The sequence below is a fragment of the Elephas maximus genome, chromosome 13 (assembly GCF_024166365.1).
Source record: "Elephas maximus indicus isolate mEleMax1 chromosome 13, mEleMax1 primary haplotype, whole genome shotgun sequence".
Classification (NCBI taxonomy): Eukaryota; Metazoa; Chordata; class Mammalia; order Proboscidea; family Elephantidae; genus Elephas; species Elephas maximus.
In genome coordinates this window covers 66,605,958-66,632,148 of record NC_064831.1, presented here as the reverse complement: position 1 = coordinate 66,632,148, position 26,191 = coordinate 66,605,958, and the positions used below count along the sequence as shown (strand labels likewise).

Below are 26,191 nucleotides of genomic sequence, written 5' to 3'. Positions count from 1 at the left end.
TTCTACTCTGTCCTAGAGGGTCACTATGTGTTGGAATCAACTTGACAGCCATGGATTTTTGTTTTAATTCCTGGAACCCGTGACTATTACCTTATACGCAAAAAAGGACTTGGCAAATGTGTTTAAATTAAGGCTTTTGAGATGGGAAGATTATCCTGGATTATCTGGATGGGCCCTAAATGCAATCACAAGTATCCTTATGAGAGAGAGGCAGAGGGAGATTTGACACAGAAGAAGAAGGCAATGTGACCACTGAAGCAAAGACTACACTGCTGTTTCTGAAGATGTAGGAAAGGGCCATTAGGCAAGGAATGCCAAGGGGAAGCTGGAAAAGGCAAGGAGATGGATTCTCCCCTAGAGGTTTTAGCCTTGATTTCAACCCAGTGAAACTGATTTTGGACTTCTGAGCTCCAGAACTGTAGGAGAAGAAATGTATTATTTTAAGTCACCAAGCCCGTGGTGGTTTTTTACAGCAGGCATAGGAAACTAATACAGGAACCAATATTTCTTTGTGCACTTTTATGTACTGGCACTTTACATGCTGTCTTAGGCTGGGTTCTCTAGGGAAGCAAAATCATTGAAGTGTGTGTGTATATATGGGATATATATGTGTGTGTATATATATATATATAGAGAGAGAGAGAGAGAGAGAGAGAGAGAGAGAGAGCCCTGGTGGTGCAGTGGTTAAGAGCTATGGCTGCTAACCAAAAGGTTGGTGGTTCGAACCCACCAGCCGCTCCTTGGAAACCCTATGGGGCAGGTCTACTCTGTCCTACAGGGTCACTAGGAGTTGGAATCAACTTAACAGCAATGGGGTCAGTGTTTTTTTTATGTATATATAGACATACAGGCACACACACACATATATGTGCATATATATATGTATATACATAGAAAGAGAGAGATTTATCTCAAGGAAATGACTGACAAGGTTGTAGAGGCTAGCAAGTTCCAAGTCTGTGGGTTAGGCTTTAGGATGGATGCTTCTCCAGACTCACATAGCTGCAGGGGCTGACAAACCCAGGATTGGCGGGTCAGACAGAAGGCTGCTGGCTCATGGGCTGCAGAGGCGGAACAAACCAAAGCTAGCAGGTAGGATGACAGGCTGCTGGCTCACAGGCTATGGAGACTGACAAATCCTGAAATTGGTAGGCAATATGGCAGGTCACTGGCTCAAGTCCCAAGAACTGGAGGCCAGATGATGATGAGCGAGTTGAAGGTTACAGAGCAAGCAAAGCCAGAGAGCTCTGCCAGAACGTCCATCTCTTAGTCATCTAGTGCTGCTATAACAGAAATACCACAAGTACATGGCTTTAACAAAGAGAAATTTACTTTCTCACAGTTTAGTAGGCTAGAATTCCAAATTCAGGGAATCAGCTCCAGGGGAAGGTTTTCTTTCTCTGTTGGCTCTGGAGGAAGGTCTTTCTTGTCAATCTTCCCCTGGACTACAAGCTTCTCTGCACAGGAACCTTGGGTCCAAAGGGTGCTTCTTTCTTGGTGGTATGAGGTTCCCCTCTCTGCTTGCTTCCCTTTCCTCTTTATCTCTTGAGAGATAAAAGTGGTGCAGGCCACACCCCAGGGAAACTCCCTTTACATTGGATCAGGGATGTGACCTGGGTAAGGGTGGTGTTACAATCCCACCTTAATCCTCTTTAACATAAAATTACAATCACAAAATGGAGGACAACCACAGGATACTTGACATCATGGCCTAACCAAATTAATACTCACATTTTTGGGGAGATATAATTCAATCCATGACCTTCCACCCTTTGGCCCCCAAGAAATCACATTCCTACAACATGCAAAACATTCATTCCATCATATTGTACCAAAAGTCTTAACTCCAAGTCCAAAATCCAAAAATTTCTCTTCATCTGTGAAATCTAAAATGAAATTTATCTGCTCCCAAAGGTACAATGGCAGAACAGGCACAAGCTACACATTTCCACTACACATGGAAGAAACTAGAGGAAAAGAAGGGATAACAGGCACCAAGTAAGTCAGCAGAACACATTACCTTAGCTCTCAAGGCTTTGAAAATAATCTGTTCTCTGAGACAATTTGCACAATGGCCCTGCCCTCCAAACTCTAGGTATTGGCTACACTCTCTGGATTCTGAGAGGAGGCCTCTAAGCCCTGAGCTTCAGCTCCACCTTCCAGGCCTACTAGGACAGCAACTCTGCTTCCTTGGCTTTAGGTGCACCATTCTTCTAGTCCATCTGAGTGGCGACTCCACCCTTAGAAACACCAGAAGCCATGGCTCTAACCTTTGAAACCCTTGAGGCCATGGCCATACCTTTTGAGACTGAGGCAGCTCTAGCTTCTTGTGTTCCTTATCTCTTCGGCTCCTGTTTCCTGGTTTCTTGGCCTCTTGGCTCCTCTGGTCTCAGGCCCGCATCTGCCCTGCTGGGGCATGTATTCCAAAGCTCTGTAACTCCACCAATAAGGGCCTAGAGGCACTCTACTCCACCAGGAAGCCTCCTGCACACAGGTACTCAGCTCTCTCACTTCATGGGTTGACTCCAGTGCCATCTCATACTGGTCTCCTGGTTCTGCGACTGATGGTTCTCTGCTGATGCCACTTCTCTATCCACTCACAGTTTCAAAACCACTTCCACATTTTAGGTATCTGTTAGAGCAGCACCCCACTCCTGGTACCAAAGTCTGTCTTAGTCTTCTAGTGCTGCCATAACAGAAATAACACAACTGAATGGCTTTAACAAAAAGAAACTTATTCTTTCACTGTCTAGTAGGTTACAAGTCCAAATTCAGGTCCTCAGCTCTAGGGGAACACTTTCTGTCTCAGTTGGCTTTGGAGGAAGGTCCTTATCATCAGTCTTCCCTTGGTCTGGGAGCATCTCAGTGCAGGAACCTCAGGTCCAAAGGATATGCTCTGCTCCCAGTGCTGCTTTCTTGGTAGTATGAAGTACCCCATCTCTCTGCTCACTTCTTTCTTTTATATCTCAAGAGATTGCCTCAAGACACAATCCAATCTTGTAGATTGAGTCCTGCCTCACTAACACAACTGCCACCCATCCCCCCTCGTTAACATCATAGTGGCAGGATTTATAACATATACGAAAATCATACAATACCAGGAATCATGACCTAGCCAAATAGATACACACAGTTTTGGGAGGACGTAATTCAATCCATGACAGTCCATATATACTACATGCAGGCCATACCCCTGAAAAAACTCTCCTTCCTTACAACTGACTGGCTGATCACATTAGATCACATTACAAAGTTGATTACATTATATCACAAGATGGAGGATAACTACATCATTACATAACTGTCAAACTGTATCATTACATAACTGTCAAACCACTGAGAATCATGGCCCAGCCAAGTTGACACACAACCTTAACCATCACACATGTGCTATCTAATTTTATCCTCATAATAATCCTATGAGGTGAGTATTTTAGAGATGAGAAAACCAAGACATAGAGAAACTAAGGAAACCAGGTGACACTCTTAGCTTATAAGCGGGGCCTGGATTCAAATCTGGAACCATCTGACTACAAAGCCCATACTGTTTTCATTATGCCACATGACTCTCCTCATCTCTCTGGTCTTTGATTTCACCACTTTCCTTCCACTGTGCTGGTTCTGGAGGGCAAAAAGGTACCTGGGAAAATGAGTCAGTATGCTACTGCCACTTCCGAGGGAGGCAAGGTCCAAGTTGGCTATGTAACTGACATTTTCTCATGTAGAAAATTGCTCAGGGAATCCATGATTCTGGAGTAGTAGATCAAGGTGGACTTCACCCCACCTCCTGGGAGCACTAACTAGCTATAAGTATTCTCTAAATTTAATCTGGTGGAAAAGAGATGCTACCACATCCGTTCTTGAGGAACCTCTTGGTGTCAAGGAGGAGTCAAGAATTAGAAACAGGGGTCAAGCTTCAGGTTCCTGGGGGGAGCAAGTGGCTGCTAACCTAAAGATTGGCTATCTGAACGCACCTGGTGATCTGCTTCCGTAAAGATTACAGCCAAGAAATCCCTATGGAGCAGCTCTACCCTGTAACACATGGGATCACCTTGAGTAAGAATTGACTCAATGGCAATAGATTTTGTTGTTGTTGTTGTTGCTGAGCTTCAGCAACTACCTGAATGAGAATGCCACTATGGCGCATAAGAGTTGCCATCAAGTCTATTCCGACTCATGGAGACCCTATATGTGTCAGAGTAGAACTGTGCTCCACAGGGTTTTCAATGGATCATTTTTTTGGAAGTAGATTGCCAGGTCTTTCTTCTGAGGTGCCTCTGGGTAGGTTCAAACAGCCAACCTATCAGTTAGCAGCAGAGCACATTAACTGTTTGTACCACCCAGGAACCGTAGAATAACTCGATTTAACCTCCAATCCACAGGTGTCTTCCTGGACTGGAAGGAAAGGCTGGAGAGCTGAAAACCATGTTTTCCAGGTTCCTTTGCAACTAAGTTTCTGAAAGCTCATTAGTTTTTAATAATGGGATGAACTCATGAAATATGACAGGCAGAAGGGAAGTGAAAGCAAAAGCCACATTTTTGTGTTTTATACAGTCAAGAAAAGTTGTGGAAATGTGAACTTTTTTCTGCAATGGGATTCCAGCTGTCATTTTCCAGCTTTCTAAGTGTCAAGAGACATATCGGTCATACATGGTGGCAGTGGCTTCTTCATTACATCCCCAGACCCCTGGATCAAAGCTACGTAGGTATGTCTTGAATAGTTCCAATGATAACCTGGGAGGTAGGAGTGTCTCTGTTGGTCCAGTTCTGTGTTTTGGGGGGAGTAATTTCTAGTGACCCAGCCTAGATCTCACTCTTATAGCCCTTATAAGCATTACCAGTTACCACTGAGTTGACTCTGACTTATGGCGACCCCATGTGTGTCAGAGTAGAACTGTGCTCCACAGGATTTTCAATGGCTGATTTTTTAGAAGTGGAGCGCCAGACCTTTCCTCCAAGGTGCCTTTGGGTGTGCTCAAACTTCCAGCCTTTTGGTTAGCAGCTGAGTGGTTTAACCATTTGCACCACCCATGGACTTCTATAACCATTAGTTTCCTGCAACAAATCCCTCCCTGTATAAAAATACCTAATGGTTTCTATTTTCGGCATTGAGCCTGGACTGAAATAGCCTTCAACTGAAACAGGGAATAGTTCAACTTAGAACTCGTTTCATTTAAATTGCCACTTAAGTGTGCAGATGCAATTATTCAACAAATACGTGGTGAGTGTCTTGGTTATCCAGCGCTGCTACAACAGAAATACCACAAGTGGATGACTTCAACAAACCGAAGTTTATTCTCTCACAGTCTAGTAGGTTAGAAGTACAAATTCAGGGTGCCAACTTCAGAGAAAGGCCTTCTCTCTCCGTCGACTCTGGAGGAGGGTCCTTGTCATCAATCTTCCCTTGGTCTAGGAGTTCCTCTCCATAGGAACTTTGGGTCCAAAGGACGTGCTCTGCTTCTAGTAATGCTTTCTTGGTCGTGTGAGGTCCCCGTGTCTGTCCGCTTGCTTTTCTCTTTTTTGTCTCAAAAGAGATTGGCTTAAGACACAACCTAATCTTGTAGACTGAGTCCTGTCTCATTAACATAACTGCCACTAATCCCATCTCAGTAAACATCAAAGAGATAGGATTTACAACACATATGAAAATCACATCAGATGACAAAATGGTGGACATTCACACAATACTGAGAATCATGGCCTAGCCAAGTTGGCAGATAGTTTAGGGGGACACAATTCAATCTATGACAGTATCTACTATATGTCAGGCACTGTGCTAATCAGTGAAGGAAGAATAGTGAAAAAGAGATATCTGCCCTTAAGTGGCTTTATTCAGGTAGAAAAGGCAGACATGTAAACAATCAGGAATAGAGTATTGTAAAGACAGATAGGGAGAGTATCCTGTGTTATGAAATTGTCTTCAGAGTTGGTTAATAACGTCAAAGACAGTTAATTTCATTGTTCTATAATTCATAAGAAACTCTATCTTCTTTCACTGTCTTACTCCTCTCCCTTCTCCTTCTCTGGTTGCCTTCTTTAAGTTTCATCCCCTCCTTCTTTCTATTCTTCATTTTTACTGCTAATGTGTTTGACTAAGACTTCAAAGACCTATTGTTGAGCACCTGGGGAAAGGGGTGTGGGAAAGAGTTCTGACGCTTAGTAACTCCTGGGAACTGAGGAGGGGGACAGGAGGGTATTAGACAGTTTGAGTGTGAGGCCCAAATGTAGGTGACCATATAATTTATCACCCCATTCTGTGAAAATGGGACACAATTAATAACTATGTCAGGTCAACCAGGATGTGGGTTTAGGGAACAAGTCAGAGAAGGCACTCAGACTAATATCTGTTCACTTGGGTTGCCTTTAGGGTGAGAGGTGGGTGTAGCTGGCCAAGGGCCATAAATGTGAATTGCCGGAAGTAGAGGATGGCTTCTATTTGAGGACGGAGCTATCGTTACATTTGATCATTGGGACAAATCCATGTTTAATTTAGGAATGTCTCATTTTAGTGAGAAAGTTAAACTAAATTTCTTGAAAGTTCTTCTAACAGGTTATTAAGATTTTGTGACTACTTACACACTTTTAGATAGTCTTTAAAAATGAGACTATTTCTAGGTATTACAATATCCCCACTCACCTACGTATTTTCTGTCAACTCCACCATAACCCTGGAATTCTCCCATCTCCTTCTCTCCTCAAAAGACTGCCAAAAGATAAAACAACCAACAAAATCCCTCTAATTGTGTGATCATTCAGTCTCAGTTGTTTCCCCATTCACTGCCCTATAGTCTGTTCCTTTGTCTTGTGTTTTCCATCTGTGTAAAAGCTGCAAACTCATTGAGCCTGTTGGCTTTTCCACTTAAGTTGTTTATTGCGCCAAATCCCATTCATTCAGTGGAAATCTACTTGTAACACAAGCGTCTACACTATATAAGTTAGAATTGCTCTGTTTCTTAAGCCACTGTTCATTTTAACACACATTTTACCAAATTCAAAACAAAGACAAAGAAATCTACAAATTTCCTCTTTAAATAGCTTCAAACCTACCTCTATGGCCTACTGTACACACTTCTAAAAGTTAATTCATTCCACGAAAACGTATTGAGTTTCTCTTATTAGTAGGGGCATTAGTGAAATCACATAGCTCCCGATCTCCAGGCTCCCACAGCCTTGTAGGAATGGCAACAGGTAATCACAGTAGACAGTGTCAGCTTTTGTAACAGAGGTACATACAAACTGCAATGAAGGAACAAAGAGATATAAAAGATCCACAATTTTGGTTAACAGGGAGTGAGGGAGACCTCCCTTAGGAAACACTTGCGCTGGATCGGGAAGGTTGAATAGACATTTGCTAGTAGAAAAGAAAGAAAAAAAAAAAGATCGAACCCCTTCTATGAGTCAGGTAGTTTGCAGACAGTATTTAACAGATTCTTCACACCAAACTTAGATTTGTATCCTTCCATTTTTTTACAAAGTAAAAAAGAAAAAAAATCCTAAGTCATTTGTTCAGGTTCCATAGTAGATGAGCTATAGAGACGGGATGCAAACCCAGGTGTGTTGGATTCCCAAATTGTCTGTGTTCTTTCCACGATACCGTACAGCTTCCCAGTATGACCACTGCCACCCGACCCCTGCGGTAACATCTTTCTCCCATGGAGGGAGCCACTGGTGGTTTCAAACCGCCAACCTTTCAGTTAGCACTCAATGGCTTAACCACCATGCTGCCAGGGCTTCTTGGTGTGACCCATAGGTTTAAATGCTGTATGATGTCATTTGGGTCAAAGAAAAGGCAAAATGTATCAATGGTGAGAGAGGTCGGACTAGTTTACCTCTGGCAGGGGTGATGGCTGGGGAGCAGGAGGGAGATTTTGAGGTGTTGGGCAGATTATACAGGTGCATATATCTAAAAAAATTTTTTTTATACTTAAGATTTGTGTATTTTACTGTATATAAATTATACCTCAATAAAAATGTAAATAAGAACAAGTTTGCTGTGTGCTATGGATTTTTACAGGTCCAGAAAATTGATCTCTGGATTCTCAAAATGCTTTTATTGATAGGCTCCTTATTTTTCCTTGACTAAAAAAAAAACAAAAAAAAACCAAACCCGTTGCCGTCAAGTTGATTCCGACTCATAGACTAGAATGAATTAATTACAAGTGATGACAATTGATCAGTCTTGCTTCTTTTCAGGGTAGGTCTTTACTGTATCTGCTTCCAAACAATTCTACCTGCCACAATCATAATATCATGGATTCTAAGAGGTGAAGAGTTGCTTAGAAACTTATTTAGGGTCTCCTAACCGTTTCTGCCACATGGATTCTTTTGAGACTCTGATGAAAGCAGAGCTATAGGCTTCCTCCCAAGAAATATACATAAGTACAAAATTTTGCATAAGAATTGGCGATTAACATACATTGAAACCCATCCAGGGTCTCACTTAGGAGCCCAAAGATCTCAAATTAAGACCCCTGAACTGACTCAATCCTTTTCCTATAGATGAAGAAATAGGCTCCATTTAAGGTCCCAAGGAGGGAAAGTAACCAATTTAGGAGTCCAAAAAGGAAGATCCCAAGCCTTCTGATGCCTCAGTATTTATGCTGTCTATTTTTTTTTTTACCCCACTGCCTCCTTAGATACCGTTAGATTCCCTTTGCCCCAGAACATACATCCGTGGAGCCCTTGAGCTTAGAATAACTTCTCATAATACCTTTTATTCTACTCTTTATATCTGTGATCACATCAGAAGCTGCTCAGGGTTTACCTTGTACTCATTGGCTGATTCCTTTATATTAAATGAGGACATTCATCTCTGAAGACTGCCTCAAAATTCAGAACGTAAGTAAAATTAAAATGACCTGCTAATAAAAAAAAATTGGGGGGGGAGGGAAGGTTGTTTTAAGGATATCAGCTCTAAAATATTGCCAATATTTACACTCTGTAACTTACAATTCTGTTCTGTATTGAGTTTTATAACACTGGAAAGATCACATTGAACATACTTTTTGCTCTATAAACCTCTCAATGGTCTCTGACCAAAAACAATGAAATTTCAGCCTGACCCAGGAAATCGTGTGATTTATGCCTACTCAGTTTTTCAGTTTGGAACAGGATTCTTGCTCCCAATTCAAATAGAGGCAGTAAGAAATGAAAGAGGATCCAGAAAACCTTTTCTTCTGTGTGAAAAGGCCTGATGGTAAGTGGAGCAAATCAATAAAGGAAAGGCTCAAGCTGCAGCCTCCAAATTTCTCTGGGCCTCTCAACAGCCACTAACAACAACAACAGCGTGCCTTGGGATGAGGTGGAGAGATGACATGGAGCAGTAGATGGATATGGAACAGAAGCCATGTGTACATGCATTCTGTCTGTAAAAGTTTTGTTAGGTATTTGCTAAGCTATTCCTTCTGTGCAGTCATCTTTTTTACTTTTCTACCTGCATGGATAAAAGTCAAGTACATGTAAAAATGTCCACCACCTGTTTCTCAGTTTGTCCTTTTGTGGTGGCTGGGGTGTTGTTTCGATGCTAGAAACTATGCCACTGGTATCTCAAATACCAGCAGGGTCACCCATGGTGGACCTTCCAGACTAAGATGAAAGGTCTGGCAATCTACTGCTGAGAATTGTTGTTGTTAGGTGCCATCGAGTCGGTTACGACTCGTAGCGACCCTATGTACCACAGAACACTGCCCGGTCCTGCGCTATTCTTACGATCGTTGTTATGCTTGAGCCCATTGTTGCAGCCACTGTGTCAATCCATCTTGTCTAGGGTCTTCCTCTTTTCCACTGAACCTGTACTTTACCAAGCAGGATGTCCTCTTCCAGGGACTGATCCCTCCTGACAACATCAAACAATGTTCCGCTGCTATGCACAAGGTTTTCACTGGCTAATTCTTCTCAGAAGCAGACCTCCGGGTCCTTCTTCCTAGTCTGTCTTAGTCTGGAAGCTCAGCTGAAACCTGTGCTCCATAGGTGACCCTGCTGGTATCTGGTGGCATAGCTTCCAGCATCACAGTAAAACGCAAGTCCCCACAGTACGACAAATTGCCAAAGAAAACCCCATTCCGAGATTTTGACTAGCTTATTTTGGACGTGTCATCAGGAGGGTCTGATCGCTGGAGAAGGTCGTGATGTTTAGTAAGGTGGAGGGCTAGCAAAGGCGAAGGAAAATCCTCCATGAGATGAACTGACACGATGTCTGCAGCAACAGACTCAAACCACAAATGATTATGAAGACGGCGCGGGATGCAGCAAGATTTCATTCTGTTATACACGGGGTCACCATGAGTCGGGGCTTACTCAATGGCAACTAACGTATAAATGTATAAAAGTCAATATATGTGATAATAGACGCTCTCATGAGCATTTTACTCTACGTGCCAGCTACTGTTCTAAACGCATTACATTGCTGAATTTAATCTGCACAACAACTCTGAGGTGGTCTCATTACTGTGACCATTTACAAATGAGCAAACAGGTTTTCAGGGGCCAATAAACCAGTGGAGATCACTGAAGGCTGGGGAATGAACACTGCTGGTAGGTTCCTCAGGCCGAAGGTTTTCTCCGTACTGCTGTTTTCAGCCACATCTCCTTTCTACACCCAGTGGACAGGGGGTTTCTGGCAGGAAGGAGGCGGAGAGCAGGGAGGCAGGGCAGGGCAGGAGGAGGAAGGCGCCGCCCAGGTGCCCCAGCCTGCGCCGGGTCAGCCTCCGAGCGAGCGCTCGTGGGCCGGCCGCAGCCCGCCACATCGCCGAGGCCCGCCCCCAGAGCCGCGCGGTCCAATCGGCGTCGCAACCTGGAGCCCCGCCCCCTCGTGGCGGCCATATAGGCCTCGGCCTCGGCCTCGGCACACCGCGGCGCCGGTGTAGCCTGGGCCTGAGCGAGTGAGGCCTGGGCGAGCAACGGCCGCCGCCCCCGCCCCCGCGTTCCGTGCCCTCCGCCTACGCCGCCCGCGGAGCGCCGCCGGCGGACCGGGCCCCCGCCCGCCTCTCCCTCGCTTCTTTTTGTGTCCGCGACGGGCCGGCGCGATGAGGCTGGGCCCGAGGCCCGCGGCGCTGGGGCTGCTGCTTGTGTGCGTCGCGGCGGCCGGCGCCGGCCACGCCGAGGAGCTGCACTACCCGCAGGGCGAGCACCGCACCGACTACGACCGCGAGGTGCTGCTGGGCGGCCAGGTGAGGCGGCCAGGCCGGGGCTGGGGGGCCGGGCCTCGCACCGACACCGCTGCCGCTGCGGACTTTTCCCCGGGACAAAGGGGGACGGCCGGCCGAGGCCTGGCGGGGCGGCCTGACAATGGGGGCCCGGCGGGGCGCAGCGATGTCCTCGGTTCTCGCTGCTCGCGCTCCAGGGAAGCGCTGGGCCTCTCGCAGCCTGAGGAAATGGCGCGGCCGGGGGGCCGGGTCCGCCTAAGAGACCCCCTCCTACCCTCCGGGCTTGGGGCAGGATCACGGAGGGTGGGCGTAGGGGGCGGGGGCCTCGGAGAACAAGTGGGTTCACCCCGAAACTCCTCGGCAGAGAAAGGCTTCTGGTAACCATTTCCCCCCACCGTTTTGCTCCATTGATAGTAATACTTGCCCCCTGTGTATCGCTTCCCCCCAAAGGATGAAGTCGATGAATATGTTAAACTCAACCCCGAAGAACAGCAGCAAAGACTGAAGTCAATCATAAAGAAAATTGACTTGGACTCAGATGGCTTTCTCACCGAAAGTAAGAACAGCCCTACACAACTAACAATGGAGAATTCCTTTTGTGGGAGACAGAAACGCAAACACTTTAAACACGGGTATTTGTTGAACGTAGATCGCTGGTGGTGTAACAGATTGAAGGTTCTGTGAGAGGGAAAAAAGCATGAGAATACCTTCATACCTGGAAATCTTTAGACATAGGGTACCAAGCACAACTCTGTGCTTTCCCCAGTAAGGTACAAACCCTGCACGGTTTGTGAATTCATGTCTTGAAGGGATCTTATTCTTCAGATGCCTTTTTTCTTAAATCAGTGTCAATAGTATGACTCATTTTAGAGAAATATGCAAAAAATCTTCTGAAGGCATTAAGTGATTTGTTGTTTTTTTATATATGCTTCATTAGAATTTTAATCCTTAACTTCGTTTTAAAAGCAAGTAGAAAAAGACCTGTTGCATGTGAATTATGTTTTTCACAAAATGTGAGAGCCGGTAAGGGCTTGAGAATCATCTTGTCCATCTCTCTGATTACAGAGGTGAAGAAACTGAAACCTAGAGGGATAAGTAACTTTTTCAAATAATTGACAAACCCAGGACTGGAATCCAGGGCTCATACTCCTAATTCAGTTTTTAATATCCTTCACTTAAAAAAAATCTGAGTGCTCTTAGGTAGGTTCTCTAGTCAAATAAAATGCACAGATTATTAAAAGAATGCTCTAAATAAATGCCTGTACAACTGTCTCTCCCCATTGCTTAATTCAAGTGATGAACCCTTTCAGCTTTCCAAGTTGATTCTCAAAAAAGATTCAGAAGGTAATTACTGTGACCGTAAGTGAGTTATTTTGCTATAACACTCATTTAAATTTTGCACAGCACCCAATGATGAAGTTGCTGGAGATTGAATTGCAAACTGATTGGTAAATTTAAAACATGCTGCCAATGAAGTATTCACACTGATGCCCTCAAGAATATTAAGGTTTTGGTTCATTCTACTTGATAACAAACAAAAAATCTTTGGGACTCTTAACTATCCAATAAGAAAAAGTCCATATTTGTTTATGTTAGAATGCACACAGAATAAATTGATTTGGAAGACGATGTGGTACGTACCTGTCCGGGCCTAGATAATGTTTAAATATTTAATCAGAAACATTAAAAAATTTTAAATCGGAAAGGAACCTTGTCCAGATCTTCATTTTACAGACGAGAAAACAGGCTCTGAGAGGGTAAACTTCCCCCATGTGGCAGAGCTGAAGCTAGAGCCCGTATTTTTGATGCCACTTTATCCCTCTTTAAATAAGCTAGAAGACTCTTGACACTTAAGCCCTCATTCTACTTGTGGCCCCTTCATATAATTTTGCTAACTTGTACTTTGCTCTCCAGGTCTAGATCAGAGATTCCTGAGAAGATTCAAAAGTCAGTGGGAGGATTTGGGCTTTGAAGCCAAACAGATTTGAATCTGGTCTTGAGACTTCTGAATGTCAGTTTTACAGTGATGATAAGAATTACCTGTTTGGAAGGCTAGAGACAATGTATATATAGGAATTGATACATAGTAATTGTTCGATACCTGCTTTCCATAATAATTATTATTCTTAGCTGAGCTTCAGGAAAGATACAGTGGCTCTGCTATTCACCAGATCTCCTCCAAACAGTTGAGGGGTACCATTCTTTAATTCAAATGGTCCATTACCTTTAACCAAATGGTATACTCCTACAAATGTCCTTGCAAATATTCATGTTTTCTCCCTCCCCTCCTTTTTTAAATGCAATATAGCAGATATCTCAAAGTGAATATTTGAGATTTAGAAACTTTCCCATGTCTTTAAGTACAAAGTCAAGACAACTGCTGCAAGAGGGCATAAGTTATAATTGCTACTCATAATTTTGTTACAATTTCCTCCCAGATGGTTTATGACATGGTTAAAAGGGAATGTACTGAAACTGTTTCCCAGACTTAGTCACTTGAATAACTTCTCACAATTTAGACCAAATCTACACACCATCTATTATTTCCTTAATATAGTTTTGATTCAAATAATTTAAGTAAAATTTACTTTAAAAGAAAACTTTACATCACTTTCATAAATGAAAAGCACTGTATTTTCTAATACATATTAAAATAAGTTACTGAAGTAGAAAACAGTAGTGCTTCCTGAGAGATTTTTGGTAGTTTGCAAAAGTTACCTGCAAGTTGTTGGATAATATTAAAAAAAGTGAAGTGGTCTTTTGACCAGTTGGTAATTGATTCAACAAATATTTATTGAGCCAGGCACTTCCTAGGCACTTGGTATATGTCACTGAACAAACAGACCCAAACTCTGCACTCATGGAGCTTGCATTCTGGTGATAACGTAATATTCTTAGACTGCAAACAGCTCTCCCTACCCATTGACCCTATTTGTATCCATACAGCTAGGCTAACTGCTCACTCAGTATTTGCAATTATCTTTTAAAGAAGATTTAGAAATCCCCTCAGTATCAGAATTGCTGTTACATTCATAGTATCTTGTTATTCTCATAGGTGAACTCAGTTCTTGGATTCAGATGTCTTTTAAACATTATGCTATGCAAGAAGCAAAACAGCAGTTTGTCGAATACGATAAAAACAGTGATGGCGTTGTGACTTGGGATGAATACAACATTCAAATGTATGATCGTGTGATCGATTTTGATGAGAACACTGCTCTAGATGATGCAGAAGAGGAGTCTTTTAGGCAGGTGAGTACAGGTGCACAGGCTATTCTTTTTGATCATACCGGTTCACTTTCCCTTCCCACATGAATGAGCATAAGAGGGCCTGAGATCATAGACTGGATTGCCTTGTTCTCTGGGCCATCACCTGTTCCATTTCAGTGGTCATTTTGATGGTTTCCTTCCTTTCTAGCCAGATTTAGAACTCTTACGCTGTGCTACTTAAATATCCATGCATCTCTTTGTCTCAGCTGCATCGTTGGCCCTCATTGCCAGAGTAGCTTCTTTATGTATTCTAGATATGCATTGTAGTGTTTTATTTTTAACGTCATTATTAAACAGTTTCATATCACGTTTACTAAGAAGGCTATAGCGGCCCATTCACATTTTTAAGTGGATAGTTTTATATAAAATAGCTCATTTTTGAAAACTCAGTGTAACTGAGTTCTATTGTTTCCCTTAGTTTAATTTGTAAAAATATATGTTTCTTAACCAAGCAGAACTGAGGAAGACAATTTTTATTTAGGAGTTAGTAAAAATGTTTCAAGATTTTTTAGTTAGGAATTAGTAGGAACTTTTTAAGACTTTTAAGAAGTCCGTTAAAAAGTACATCAACTCAGATTACTATAAGTTCCAAAAATTTGCCATTTCAAATACTTCTGTATCTTAAAGATAATTTTAAAGCATTTTTTTTAATAGGTAGCTTTTTATATGCAGAAAAAATAAAATCAAACACTTTGTCGCAAACTGTCAAGGGTGCATGGAAAACATTGGTACCTCCATATTAACACATCCCATTATTGGTATGTACTTTTAATATTTATTGTGCCCGTTTTTAATCATTGTATGCACGTGCTGTTTACTTTAGTATTAATCACTCAGAAGGGCTCTTTAGGCTGCCACTGACTTAAAGTTGGTTGTTTTGCTGCTAATGATTGCTTGTATATTATGCGTATGACACCAGTGTAGAGGTTAAGGGTCCTGTTTTCCACCCAGTCTGCCTGACTTCGCATCCAGTTCTGTCACTTAGCAGCTATGTAGCCGTGGGTAAGTTATTAACCTCTCTGTGCCTCAGAGTTCCCATCTCTAAAAATGGGAATAGTAATAGGGAGAAACATTCCTACACAGTAGCAGTTGAACTGGTGAGCAGTTCCATTTTGATGAAAAAGAATATTATTGAAGAAAGCATAGACAATCGTTCGTAAGTTTATCTTTAATCATTTTCAAAATTGCTTAGGAATTTGTTGGGGAAAATGTACTTTTTGTTCATCTTTTTCTCCCTATTTGGGTCTTCATCTTAGAGCAGACTAAAGAGTGTATAAATCAGTCGTTAGTGAAAAAAGGGAAATGAATGGTGATAATGAGATTTGGGATTGTCATCTACTAGGCGTCCTCCTTTATTACTGAAATTAACATATCTCAGAAGCATCTTTAGAGTTTTGGGACTTTTCTAAAACCAAACCACGGCATGATATCATAACTTCCCTGCTAGGGAATAACAGAGAAGTTAACTACCGTATTTTAAAATCTTACCAAAGTCAGATTCTAATTGTCTTTTTTTGCGGGGGGGGGGGGGCGGGCACTGAAAATAGTACCTCATCAAAAAAAAATAAATGTGGTTTTAGGTTTTTTTTGTAAATCTACATTCTTGGGCGTGGTGGTGACGTAATAATGCTATTGAGAAGAAAATCATCGCTCTAAAGAGATACTTGACTTATTACTATAACTGGTTATGTATGGTTTTTCTTTTAAATCGTGTTTTGTTTTAATGCCGTGTTCCTCACTGGGGAACTTAGAAGATACTGATGATAAGACTCTACTGTTTTAAGAGTTAATCAGCTAGATGGACCATAATAGCTTGAATGAATTGATGCGGATCCCTAAAGGGAACACTTCTCCAATGGGAGTCATATTTATTATATTCTGACATTCCCAAGAATCTGTCTCTATCTTCTTCAAGAAGTTCTAATCACACTTGTTTAGGATTTGATGTAAATAACCTCCTAAATATCGATACGGGATGTAAAGATGAACCAGAAGCATGTGTGTATTCTTCAAAATGAAAAAATAAAGGATGAAGAACGAATCAGTCTCAATCAAAGTTACAGAATAAACTTATGCCATAAATAAAATCATAAAAAGTAATTGGGTATCTGAATAAAATACAATTTTCCTATATGGAAACTTACTAAGAAACAAAAATCAATTTGGTACCTGAATTTTATTTTTAATAAGTTTCCATATAGAGAACCTGGAGTAATGACTTTTTCAGGCTGTGAAATGCCTAAAAGAGCATGTCTTTATGGTATTGCGAACCATTACAGTCAGCACTTTTAAGCAGGTTAATTAAAATTTGGGGATTTACCTGGCAAAAGCTCAATTGCACTAACTTTTAAAGTCAGCTTTCAGATATGCCTGTACAAGCAATATTTACTTATGTAAGCTATAACCTTACATGTGACTAATCAGAATTTTTAAGACCAAGACTTTTAGTATCACAGTTTATGTATTTCCTCATGCAAAATCATTAGTCTACCAAAAGATGGCAGTTTTGTTCCTCACAAGTTTTTGTTACGCTATAAAAATAGAAATTATGGTAGTCTCTTTTTACTGCTGTACCTAGCACTTTCTACCCTTAATGAGAATATAGGGTTTTTATCCAGAAGGGAAAAAATGAGGTTTTATGAAACTGTCCATCCCTTGTTACCTTTTAAAAATTTGCCATTTTTAAAGAAAAAGCCTCTGTTTACTGGCTTCTTTAATAATGAGCTAGTCTACAATTGTGTTCTTCAAATGATCATGAATAAAAGCATTTAAAACACATTACTTCATTTTATTTTTAAAATTTGAGAAATGTGAACCAAAAAACTACTTTTCTTTTTTTTTTTTTTAAAGAAATCTCAGCCTGTTGAAAGAGATCCTTTCTTTCCATAGGCAAATATGGCCAAATTCAGCTCCCTCTGCTGAAACATGGACTTTTTTGCTCCAAATGGAAGAGTTCTTTCACGAGGAATCCAAGCACTTGGTGTTTTGAATAGTGGCTTATTAAAAAAAGAGCTTGATTGACTGAAAGTACCCCAAGTTCTTGTTTCTCTGTTTTTCCCCATGTTAAACTCTAATGTAAAATGCAAATTATTTGGTCTAGTTATTTAACTTTGTGAAATGTTCAAGGTAAAGGCAGTTACTTGAAGATACATTGGTTTTTTTTTTTTTTTTTAATTTAAATTTCTGTCATTATTGGGTGAGTGTAACTGGCTCGTGGAGTCTAAATGTTTAAAAGACTAAATTCTTTCGGCAAAAAGATGAGCCTCTCTAAATCAGTCATTGTAAAAGAACTAGTATTTAGGTAAATAACTACCTATTTTTCTCAATTATTCTAGGAAATTGAAAGGAACATTTCTTTTCAGCAATGAAACACATAAAAGCTGCTAAAATAAAACACATCAGTTTATAACAAGGAAAGGTGTTCCTAGAATTCGGAAAATTGAAATTATGTAGGATTAGCAATATGGCATCATTGGTTTCCAAGGCTCTTAGTTACAGAAGTAACTTTGAAAAATTATCAAATGAAGCTTTGTCCCTAATAGCTGCTGAATCATTTTACTGCTTGAGCAAAAAACGAAGATCGGAGAGAAAATAGAAAAGAATGTGTGTTTATTTAACCTCAAAATAGACCCATTTAGACTTTTGATATATTTGTTTCTGAAGATAGAGAATTAGCACTATAAAGAGCCTACTAAGAATTGTTATTAGGTGCCATCGAGTCAGCGCCAACTCACAGTGACCCTGTGTACTACAGAATGAAACACTGTCCGGTCCTGTGCCAGGTTCACAGTTGTTGTTACACTTGAGCCCATTGTTGCATCCACTGTGTCATTTCATCTTGTTGAGGGTCTTCCACTTTTTCACTGACCATGTATTTTACCAAGCATGATGTCCTTCTCCAGGGACTGATCCCTCCTGATAATAACTACTAAGAATAGACTTCCAAATATTATGTACATTTACTAATAGTATGAGATCCTCAAGATAAGAGAACTATTTTTTTTGAAACCTGTTAACCACGTTTTTTAAAAGTCATTCAGAATTCCAGAAACAATTTGAAAAGACCCTGCCAAGATTTAGTACATGATTTAAATTTATTGCTTTTTGGACATCCAAAAAAGTATGGAGATTGTTAAAATGAAATAGTACAGTACAGTAGAAAGTACGGGGAGGATCCAAGTTCTGTATATTTTAGCTATATTTATGACCTTGATCAAGTCACTTAATCTCAGTGATTAGATTGATTATTGATCAGTGGTTGATCAGTAATTATAATTTTTTAATCAATAATAGTAATAGCTAACATACGTTAAATACTTAATATTTAGGGTTTGGTAGTTGCTTGATAGGGATCCTCATCCCAGTTGCTTAATAGGGATTTTCATCTCAATTTTATAGATAAGGAAACCAGAGAGGTTAAGCAGTTTGTCCCGATGAACACAGCTAGTAAATGGCATTCCTAGGTTCAGACCTGGGTTTACTTGCCTCTAATAAACGTTTGCTGTTATTCGCTCAACCTGCCTTCAAAGGGATGATGGAAAGGTAGAATGTACTTCAGATTTTATGTGGTTTGTATTTTTCAAAGTACTTTTAATGATGTTATGCTACTGACGAGACCTTTAAACCTATTTAAAAATACATTTTTTTAATTTTCAAAGCTTCATTTAAAGGACAAGATGCGATTTGAAAAAGCTAACCAGGATTCAGGCCCTGGTTTGAGTCTTGAAGAATTTATTGCTTTTGAGCATCCTGAAGAAGTAGATTATATGACGGTAAGGAAGAAAAATTTTCAGAGAATTGTTGAGTGACCAACAAAGACCTGTGTTTACTACGTCATTAAAATGAATTATATAGCTACTAGAATTTTAAGAGACAGGAAGGTCCAAAATTCTCCCCATCTAAGATTACATGTGGGAAGGACGGTTGAGGTGGCAGTGAAAAACCAAAAACCTGTTGCCGTCCAGTCAATTCTGACTCATAGTGGCCCTATAGGACAGAGTAAAACTTTGCCATAGGGTTTCCAAGGCTGTAATCATTATGGGAGCAGATCACCAGGTCTTTTTCCTACTGAACTGCTGGTGGGTTCCAACTACCAACCTTTTGGTTAGCATCCAGCACTTAACCACTGTGCCACCACGGGTGGCAGTAGGGAATACTTTTGAGGGAGAAAGTAAAGGACTGAGGTTTTTGGTTTTTTTGTTATCTCTTTCCTGTATATGAGCATCAGTCTTCTGTTTTCTCTCACAACTGTATTACCTTCAGTGCCTTGTTCTTTTGTAGTTTTCAGACTTCTCTGATCTTTTTTCAATAATAGAATTTTAATATTTAAAAACAGAACTTTCTATTTAGTTTTATCACACTTACAACATCACTTATGAAATCTTTTGCTCTGGAAAAAACTGTATCATGATTGGATCACTTTTTATAGGCTGGTGGCGGGGGTGCAGCTGCTAATGACTATTAATGTTTTTGCAACTTTGGGCATAACGAGTCCTCACATCTGTTAGCCCTTAAAAGAAGTACCAGTTCTTCAAAATTTTTGTTAACTCAACAAATACTGAGTCACTACTGTGACTTGCTAAGCTTCTTGCAGGCAGAAACCATCATATTAGGAATAAAGAATAATTAACAAATAAACCAAAACCAGACCTGTTGCCATTGAGTTGATTCCAACCCTCTATAGGTCAGAGTAGAACTGCCCCATAGTGTTTTCAAGGGCTTAATCTTTACAGAAGCAGACTGCCATATCTCTCTCCTGCCAAGTGACTGGTGTGTTCAAACCGCTGTCCTTTCAGTTAGCAGCTGAGCACTTAACCACTGTGCCACCAGGGCTCCTAATGTAAGAAATAGTGTTTAAAAGGTAGGGTAACCATTTATATTGAGTCTTTTTCATGGTATCAGCTTCAGCTGTGTGGCTTGGTTCCCTGGATATTTCAGGGAAGGAAGATGCAGCCTCTTTGTTGAAGGGGCACAGTCAAAAGTTCCTGCCTTGAGTACCTGGGCTGCAGATACGTTTTTCCCTATAGCTCAGTGGCAAGACACCGCCGTCAGTACCACTTCTCTTGCCATTGTGAGCCTTCTGATTTCTCACTTGGCACAAAATACATGACCTACTTTAAGAACAGCGTAGGGCACAAATTGTTTAAGTACCAAAATTAATTTGGGGCAAGATTATTGAGCCTAAGAATGGCAGTCAGAGGATGCTGGGCCTTTATACTCTGGGGAATAAGGAACAATTGAAGACTTTGAGAAGGGAATGACCATTGGAAACAATGAAATAATGTAGACATTATGTGCTAGAGCCCTGGCATACGATTTGGCAATGTAATGACATAGACTTGAGCAACATCTTGAAGAAAGCATAAACATGACTAAGTAACTGTGATGGAAAGGAAAGAGAGATGACCTGGTGAGGCTTTGAGCTTGTATGACAGTGATACAGGTAGTACCGTTGACAGGATGGGTGGAAGATAATCACTTATCTTTGATCTTCATTATGACGGCAGCATATAAGTGGTGTCTGGTTTCAGAGCAGCTTTGTTAATTAACCGTAATTGTTTTTGTGTGTTTCTTTTGCCCTTTAAGGGCCTGTTTTCATATAGGAAAAGATCAAGGGTATAAGAACAAGCTAAGTGATTCTACTTTGGATTACAAGTCAGAATTTAACCTTAAAAGTTAGTCATTGATATACTTCCAAAAATTCTTGTAACCATGGTAGCACTATTGAAATATGTCTGTTGTCCCTCAAGAGGATTATTTTGAGTGGAGGAATAATCATTTTGATCACTGGTTAACTTTTTTCCAATCACAGACGCCCTTAAGAATCTAATGCACACTATCAACTGTGTCTCAGAAAAATCACATAATGCTCCTACCACAAAATACTGGGTTATAATTTCAGGAGATTCTCAGATTTCCCCCATCTAAAAGTAACCTTGTGATTTCTATATTAAGATCTCCTGATTTCTGTAGAGCTCTGGTGGCAAAGTAGTTAAGAGCTCGGCTGCTAACCAAAAGATGGGCAGTTCTAATCCACCCCTGCTCCTTAGAAACCATTTCTACTCTCTCCTATAGGGTCGCTATGAGTCGCAATCGACTTGACGGCAATGAGCTTGGGCTGGGTTTCTATATATAAAATCTGCAATATTTGATTTAAAAGAAAAAAATTAGGGATATTTTATATAGATGTAGATAAAACGCCTGGATTTGGCAAGAATGAAGGCAATGGAGACTTTTGAAGGTCTCTTTTCACTAGAGTTGTGATGCTGGAATCCAGATTGAAGGGTGTTAGCAAGGCAGTGGGTAATGAGGAAATGAGAATAGTAGATATAGCCTATGAAAAGCTAAGCAGGGAAGAAAAGCCAGGATGCTAGTTAAACAAAAACTCGGGGACTGAGTGTGTTTAAAGGCACAGAAGAAGGAGCCAACATAGAAGAGATTGAAGGCTTGGGAGAGCCAGGAGTTAAGAGCTGGTACACAAGAAAGCATTTCAGGAGACTTCTGTCATATTTGAAAAAATAGGATCTTTGCCAAGAGAGTGTCGGGGAATGTTGCAGCAAGGCTCAAAGAAAGTGGAGGTTTCAAAAAAACAGCTGTAGAGAGTATGCTAAGGAAACTGAGGCAGAGACAAACTTTTAAGTTGCAGTGAGGGCCCGCTGACACTGCAAAAATTAATTTGTAGGGATTAGGTTTATAGTCTTACCTCTTTTTCCAGACTTTATGGCTCTGAAATGGAAAAGGGAAAAGTGAAATGGGTTTGCTGTGCCGGCAGGGTAGGAATTAGCATAACAAAAGGGTCCAGGATAGGAAGGTAATGAAGGGGGTTACTGAAGCAGGAAACCAGGTCAAGGGTTACTAGAAAGAGTCTAATCCTTGAGTCAGGGAGAAGGATTGGTTGATAAGCCTTGATACGAATGAGGAACAGGTTTGGGAGAAGTTTGGGATGGTTGGAGGTACATTTGGTGAAAGAGAAAAAGCAAGGAGATTGAGGTTTTCTGAAGGATTACAAATTTCAGATTTGTAGCTAAAACAGTTTTATGCAAAGAGGCCTAAGATAAAGGTTCTTTCTGGGTCGTTGATGGATTGGAGGTAAAGACTACAAGGTCAGTCAGTAACAAATGTCATTCTTGAGAGGGAGAACGATGTGCAGAAAATAACATGAGTTTAGGGCCGAGGTTGTTCAGGAGGATGAAAGCGGAGTTTTTCACGAGCTTAGGGCGTTGGACTTAATGCTACTTAGTAGTAGGAGTTTTATTCTTGCCTCTGAATTCCAACGTTTAGGAAAGATTGTCCTGCAAGTATCAACAACCGAAATGATTATTCCTAAAGAAGTTCCATGATAGGATTGATTCAGATAGTGCTGGAATTGAAAGTTTTGTGACTGATGGATTTATTTTTGTTATGAACATGTCATAGGAATTTGTCATTCAAGAGGCTTTAGAAGAACATGACAAAAATGGTGATGGATTTGTTAGTTTGGAAGAATTTCTTGGTGATTACAGGCGGGATCCAAGTAAGTTGCCCCGGAGAATGTGGAAGGAGAAAAAAAAGGTGGAATTAAAGAAGAAAGAAATTGAAGACAGCCTTGCATGTTGAGTGCTGTGTTTGACAGAGAAAAATGAACAAGAGGAATTGTGCCCGATTTCTACTTGTTCTGCCAAGTGAACTGTAATATAAGTGACACAAAGGAATTTAAAGCTTATCTGAGAATGCTTTTAGTTCTATATCTAGATTCAAACTTTTTTTTTCTTTTCAGACAAATGTAATTATCAGTTCAAATGAGGAAGGAAGTAAAGATTGTTTGTAAACAAAATCCAGTCTTAAAAGAGAAGGAAACATAAAATACTAAGAACACTCGTGTAGAATGTAGAAAGTGAGTGAGTGTTTGAAATTAGAGGAGTTTGTGCATGCAGCCTTTTTATCAGTAGCTATTTTTTTTTTCAAAAGTGTTGCTTAAAACCATCAAACGATGCCATTTTAAAATTGGTCACCAGTTTTACTTAATGTGAATGTCATTTAAAATTATACATGGCATTAGTTTATAAGAAGATGTTGGAAACTATATAGTCACATGGTATACATTATTCAACTCAAATTTGGAAAAACTAGATATCTGGACAAGTAGCAGCAGTTAACAAGATTACTAGTTGGTGACAATATACGACCGTTTGAAAACTATGAGTTGTTCAGCATGTGTCACTTTAAAAAAATTCCTATTTATTTGTGCTTATTTCAGGACTTTTCAATTAAGTAGTTCTTTTTCATTAGGCGTCCTTTTTATAGTAAGCTTTAAATTTAACTTAATTTTAGGAATATACCAAACTTCTTGTTGGATACATGTGATGTTCTTATATACGTATATTTGTTTTTTCTTTATATTAAGCTGCAACTGAAGATCCAGAATGGATACTTGTTGAGAAAGACAGATTCGTGAATGATTATGACAAAGATAGCGATGGTAGGCTTGATCCCCTAGAGCTGTTATCTTGGGTAGTGCCCAATAATCAGGGCATTGCGCAAGAGGAGGTAAGAGTGACAGAATAACTGTCCTTTTTTGTTTGTTTTCATTTTGGTTTCTATGGATAGGAAAGGAAGTTAAACCAAAAAGAATCTTAAACCAAAGTAAGGAAGTAATGGAGTTATTTATTTAAGGTTGATGGCTTCCTCCATTTTGATTTAAATCTCTGAATTGTTTTAGACCGTCAGGGAAACAAGGAAATTAAGACTGTCATGTATTAATTTGATAGTACAGTGAGTAGAATAATGGAAGGTTGAATTTATCTACCGTGTCTTCTAAGAGGCTTAAAGTGGATTGTATTAATTTTGCTTATCCTTGCGATAGCCTGGATTGGATTTGAGTGGTTAGGAAGCAGAACCCAGCAGAAATTAAAGCAGGAGGTAATGAGGGAAGCAGTAGGACAGACCCAGTTACAATGTGTAAGATTTTGAGATACTTAGACAATAATGAGTACTTGTCACACCTGAATGGTTTTGACAAATCATGTGAACATTAACATGTGAACATCTTGCTGACAATACTTATTACATTTGACACCTTTTTGCTTTGTTTTGTTTTAAAGGCTCTTCATCTAATTGACGAAATGGATTTGAATGGTGACAGAAAGCTCTCTGAAGAAGAGATCCTAGAAAATCGGGACTTGTTTCTTAGCAGTGAAGCCACAGATTATGGCAGACAGCTCCATGATGAATATTTCTATCATGATGAGCTGTAATCCCTGAGTGTGTTTGAGCAGAGTACTGACTCCTTTTATCATTTGTTACCAGCTTTACCTTTGTGATAAAATATTGACGTTATATTTTACACACTAAGTCTTACCACAGTTGAAATTGTCTTACTGTAAATTATAATTTTGGCCTTTTAGAAGAAAAACAAAAACCTGATACTTATTTCAAAACGTCTTTGAAGAGATAAACATGAATGTTGTGCCATATGACAATAAATTCTTTCCTAAATACTCCATCTGTTTAGGACTGTGTTGTGGAATATTCGAGTGGTATTTCCATACTTGAAAAAAATGGAGACTTTTAGAGATGCCTCAACAATATTATTTAAGTAGTACGTGACTGAGCTATCAAGTTTTGTTTTGTTGTAAGTAGATTTAATTTGGGAACGGACAGAAAGGACAGTGTTTTTAAATTTAGCATCTTGTTTTAAAACCTTTAAAGGAACCTTTAGAAGGACTTATACCTCCCATGTGAATGTTGAGAAGTTCTGCTTAGTTTTAAAATGGTTTCTATAAAGGATTTTATGGTATGAATAGAACTTTATATTTTTGCATACGTATAGATAGTAACTATTTAATGTATAACAATAGCATTATGGTGTGTGGAATTTGACATTGTCCAGAACTGTTTTCATTTTTGACTGATTAAAAATGAAATGTCCTGTCTTTTTATATATTTGTTTTCCTAGCCTTCCAGATAAACCTTGAGTTTAGCACAGGCTTGGTCATTTTGTATATTATCTTGCCTAATTCTTTTCTGTAGTAAATGTTTTCAAAACTGTTTAAATTATTCTTGCTGCATATCCTTATTTTGCCCTTTTTTTTTTTTCTGATAAAAAAATCAAGATTGAATGTATACTTGACACATTTTAATTGCTTTTGTAGCAAATGTGATCTGGTTTTGCTGTTTGGGGCTAGAAATAATCTTAAGAATAGACATATTAGATACTACCAGTGATCTGATTAGTTATCACCAGTAGAGCTCAATATCAGTTATAACTGAAATTAAAATCATACTTGAGAAGCATTTGTCCACACCCAAATGGTCAATTTTAATCTCATTCAGGAGATCAACTTATTCACCTTTTAAGTGTGGAAAAAGTGAAAGGTCCCTGGGAGGCACAACTGGTTTGCACTTGACCACTAACCTAAAGATTGATGGTTTGAACCCAGCCAGCTGCATTGCAGAAGAAAAGCCTGGCATTCTACTTCCATAAAAATTATAGCCAAGAAAACCCTGTGGAGTAGTCCTACTGTGTTAACACATGGGGTTGCCATAAGTCAGAATCGATTCGATGGCAGTGACTTTTTTTGTTTTGTTTTAAAGGAAAAATGAGGTCCCTGGGTGGTGCAAATAGTGCTCAGCTACTAACCGAATGGGTGTCCGTTTGAATCCACCCATGGCGCCATGGAAGAAAGGCCTGGTGATCTACTTCCATAAAATAAAGACCAAAAAACCAAACCCTCTGCCGTCACGTTGATTCTGACTCATAGTGATCCTATAGGATGGAGTAGAACTGCCCCACAGGGTTC

The 26,191-nt window shown here is 40.1% G+C and overlaps 1 protein-coding gene across 1 annotated transcript; it reads left to right on the top strand.

Annotated features, from left to right (window-relative positions):
* The first annotated feature begins 10,818 nt into the window (after positions 1-10,818).
* On the top strand, positions 10,819-25,484 carry RCN2 (reticulocalbin 2). Its single transcript, XM_049906099.1, has 7 exons — positions 10,819-11,168; positions 11,595-11,700; positions 14,200-14,396; positions 19,073-19,186; positions 22,830-22,926; positions 23,797-23,939; positions 24,494-25,484. The coding sequence occupies exons 1-7, from the start codon at positions 11,025-11,027 to the stop codon at positions 24,644-24,646; spliced, it is 954 nt and encodes a 317-aa protein (XP_049762056.1). The 5' UTR covers positions 10,819-11,024; the 3' UTR covers positions 24,647-25,484.
* The last annotated feature ends 707 nt before the right edge of the window (positions 25,485-26,191 follow it).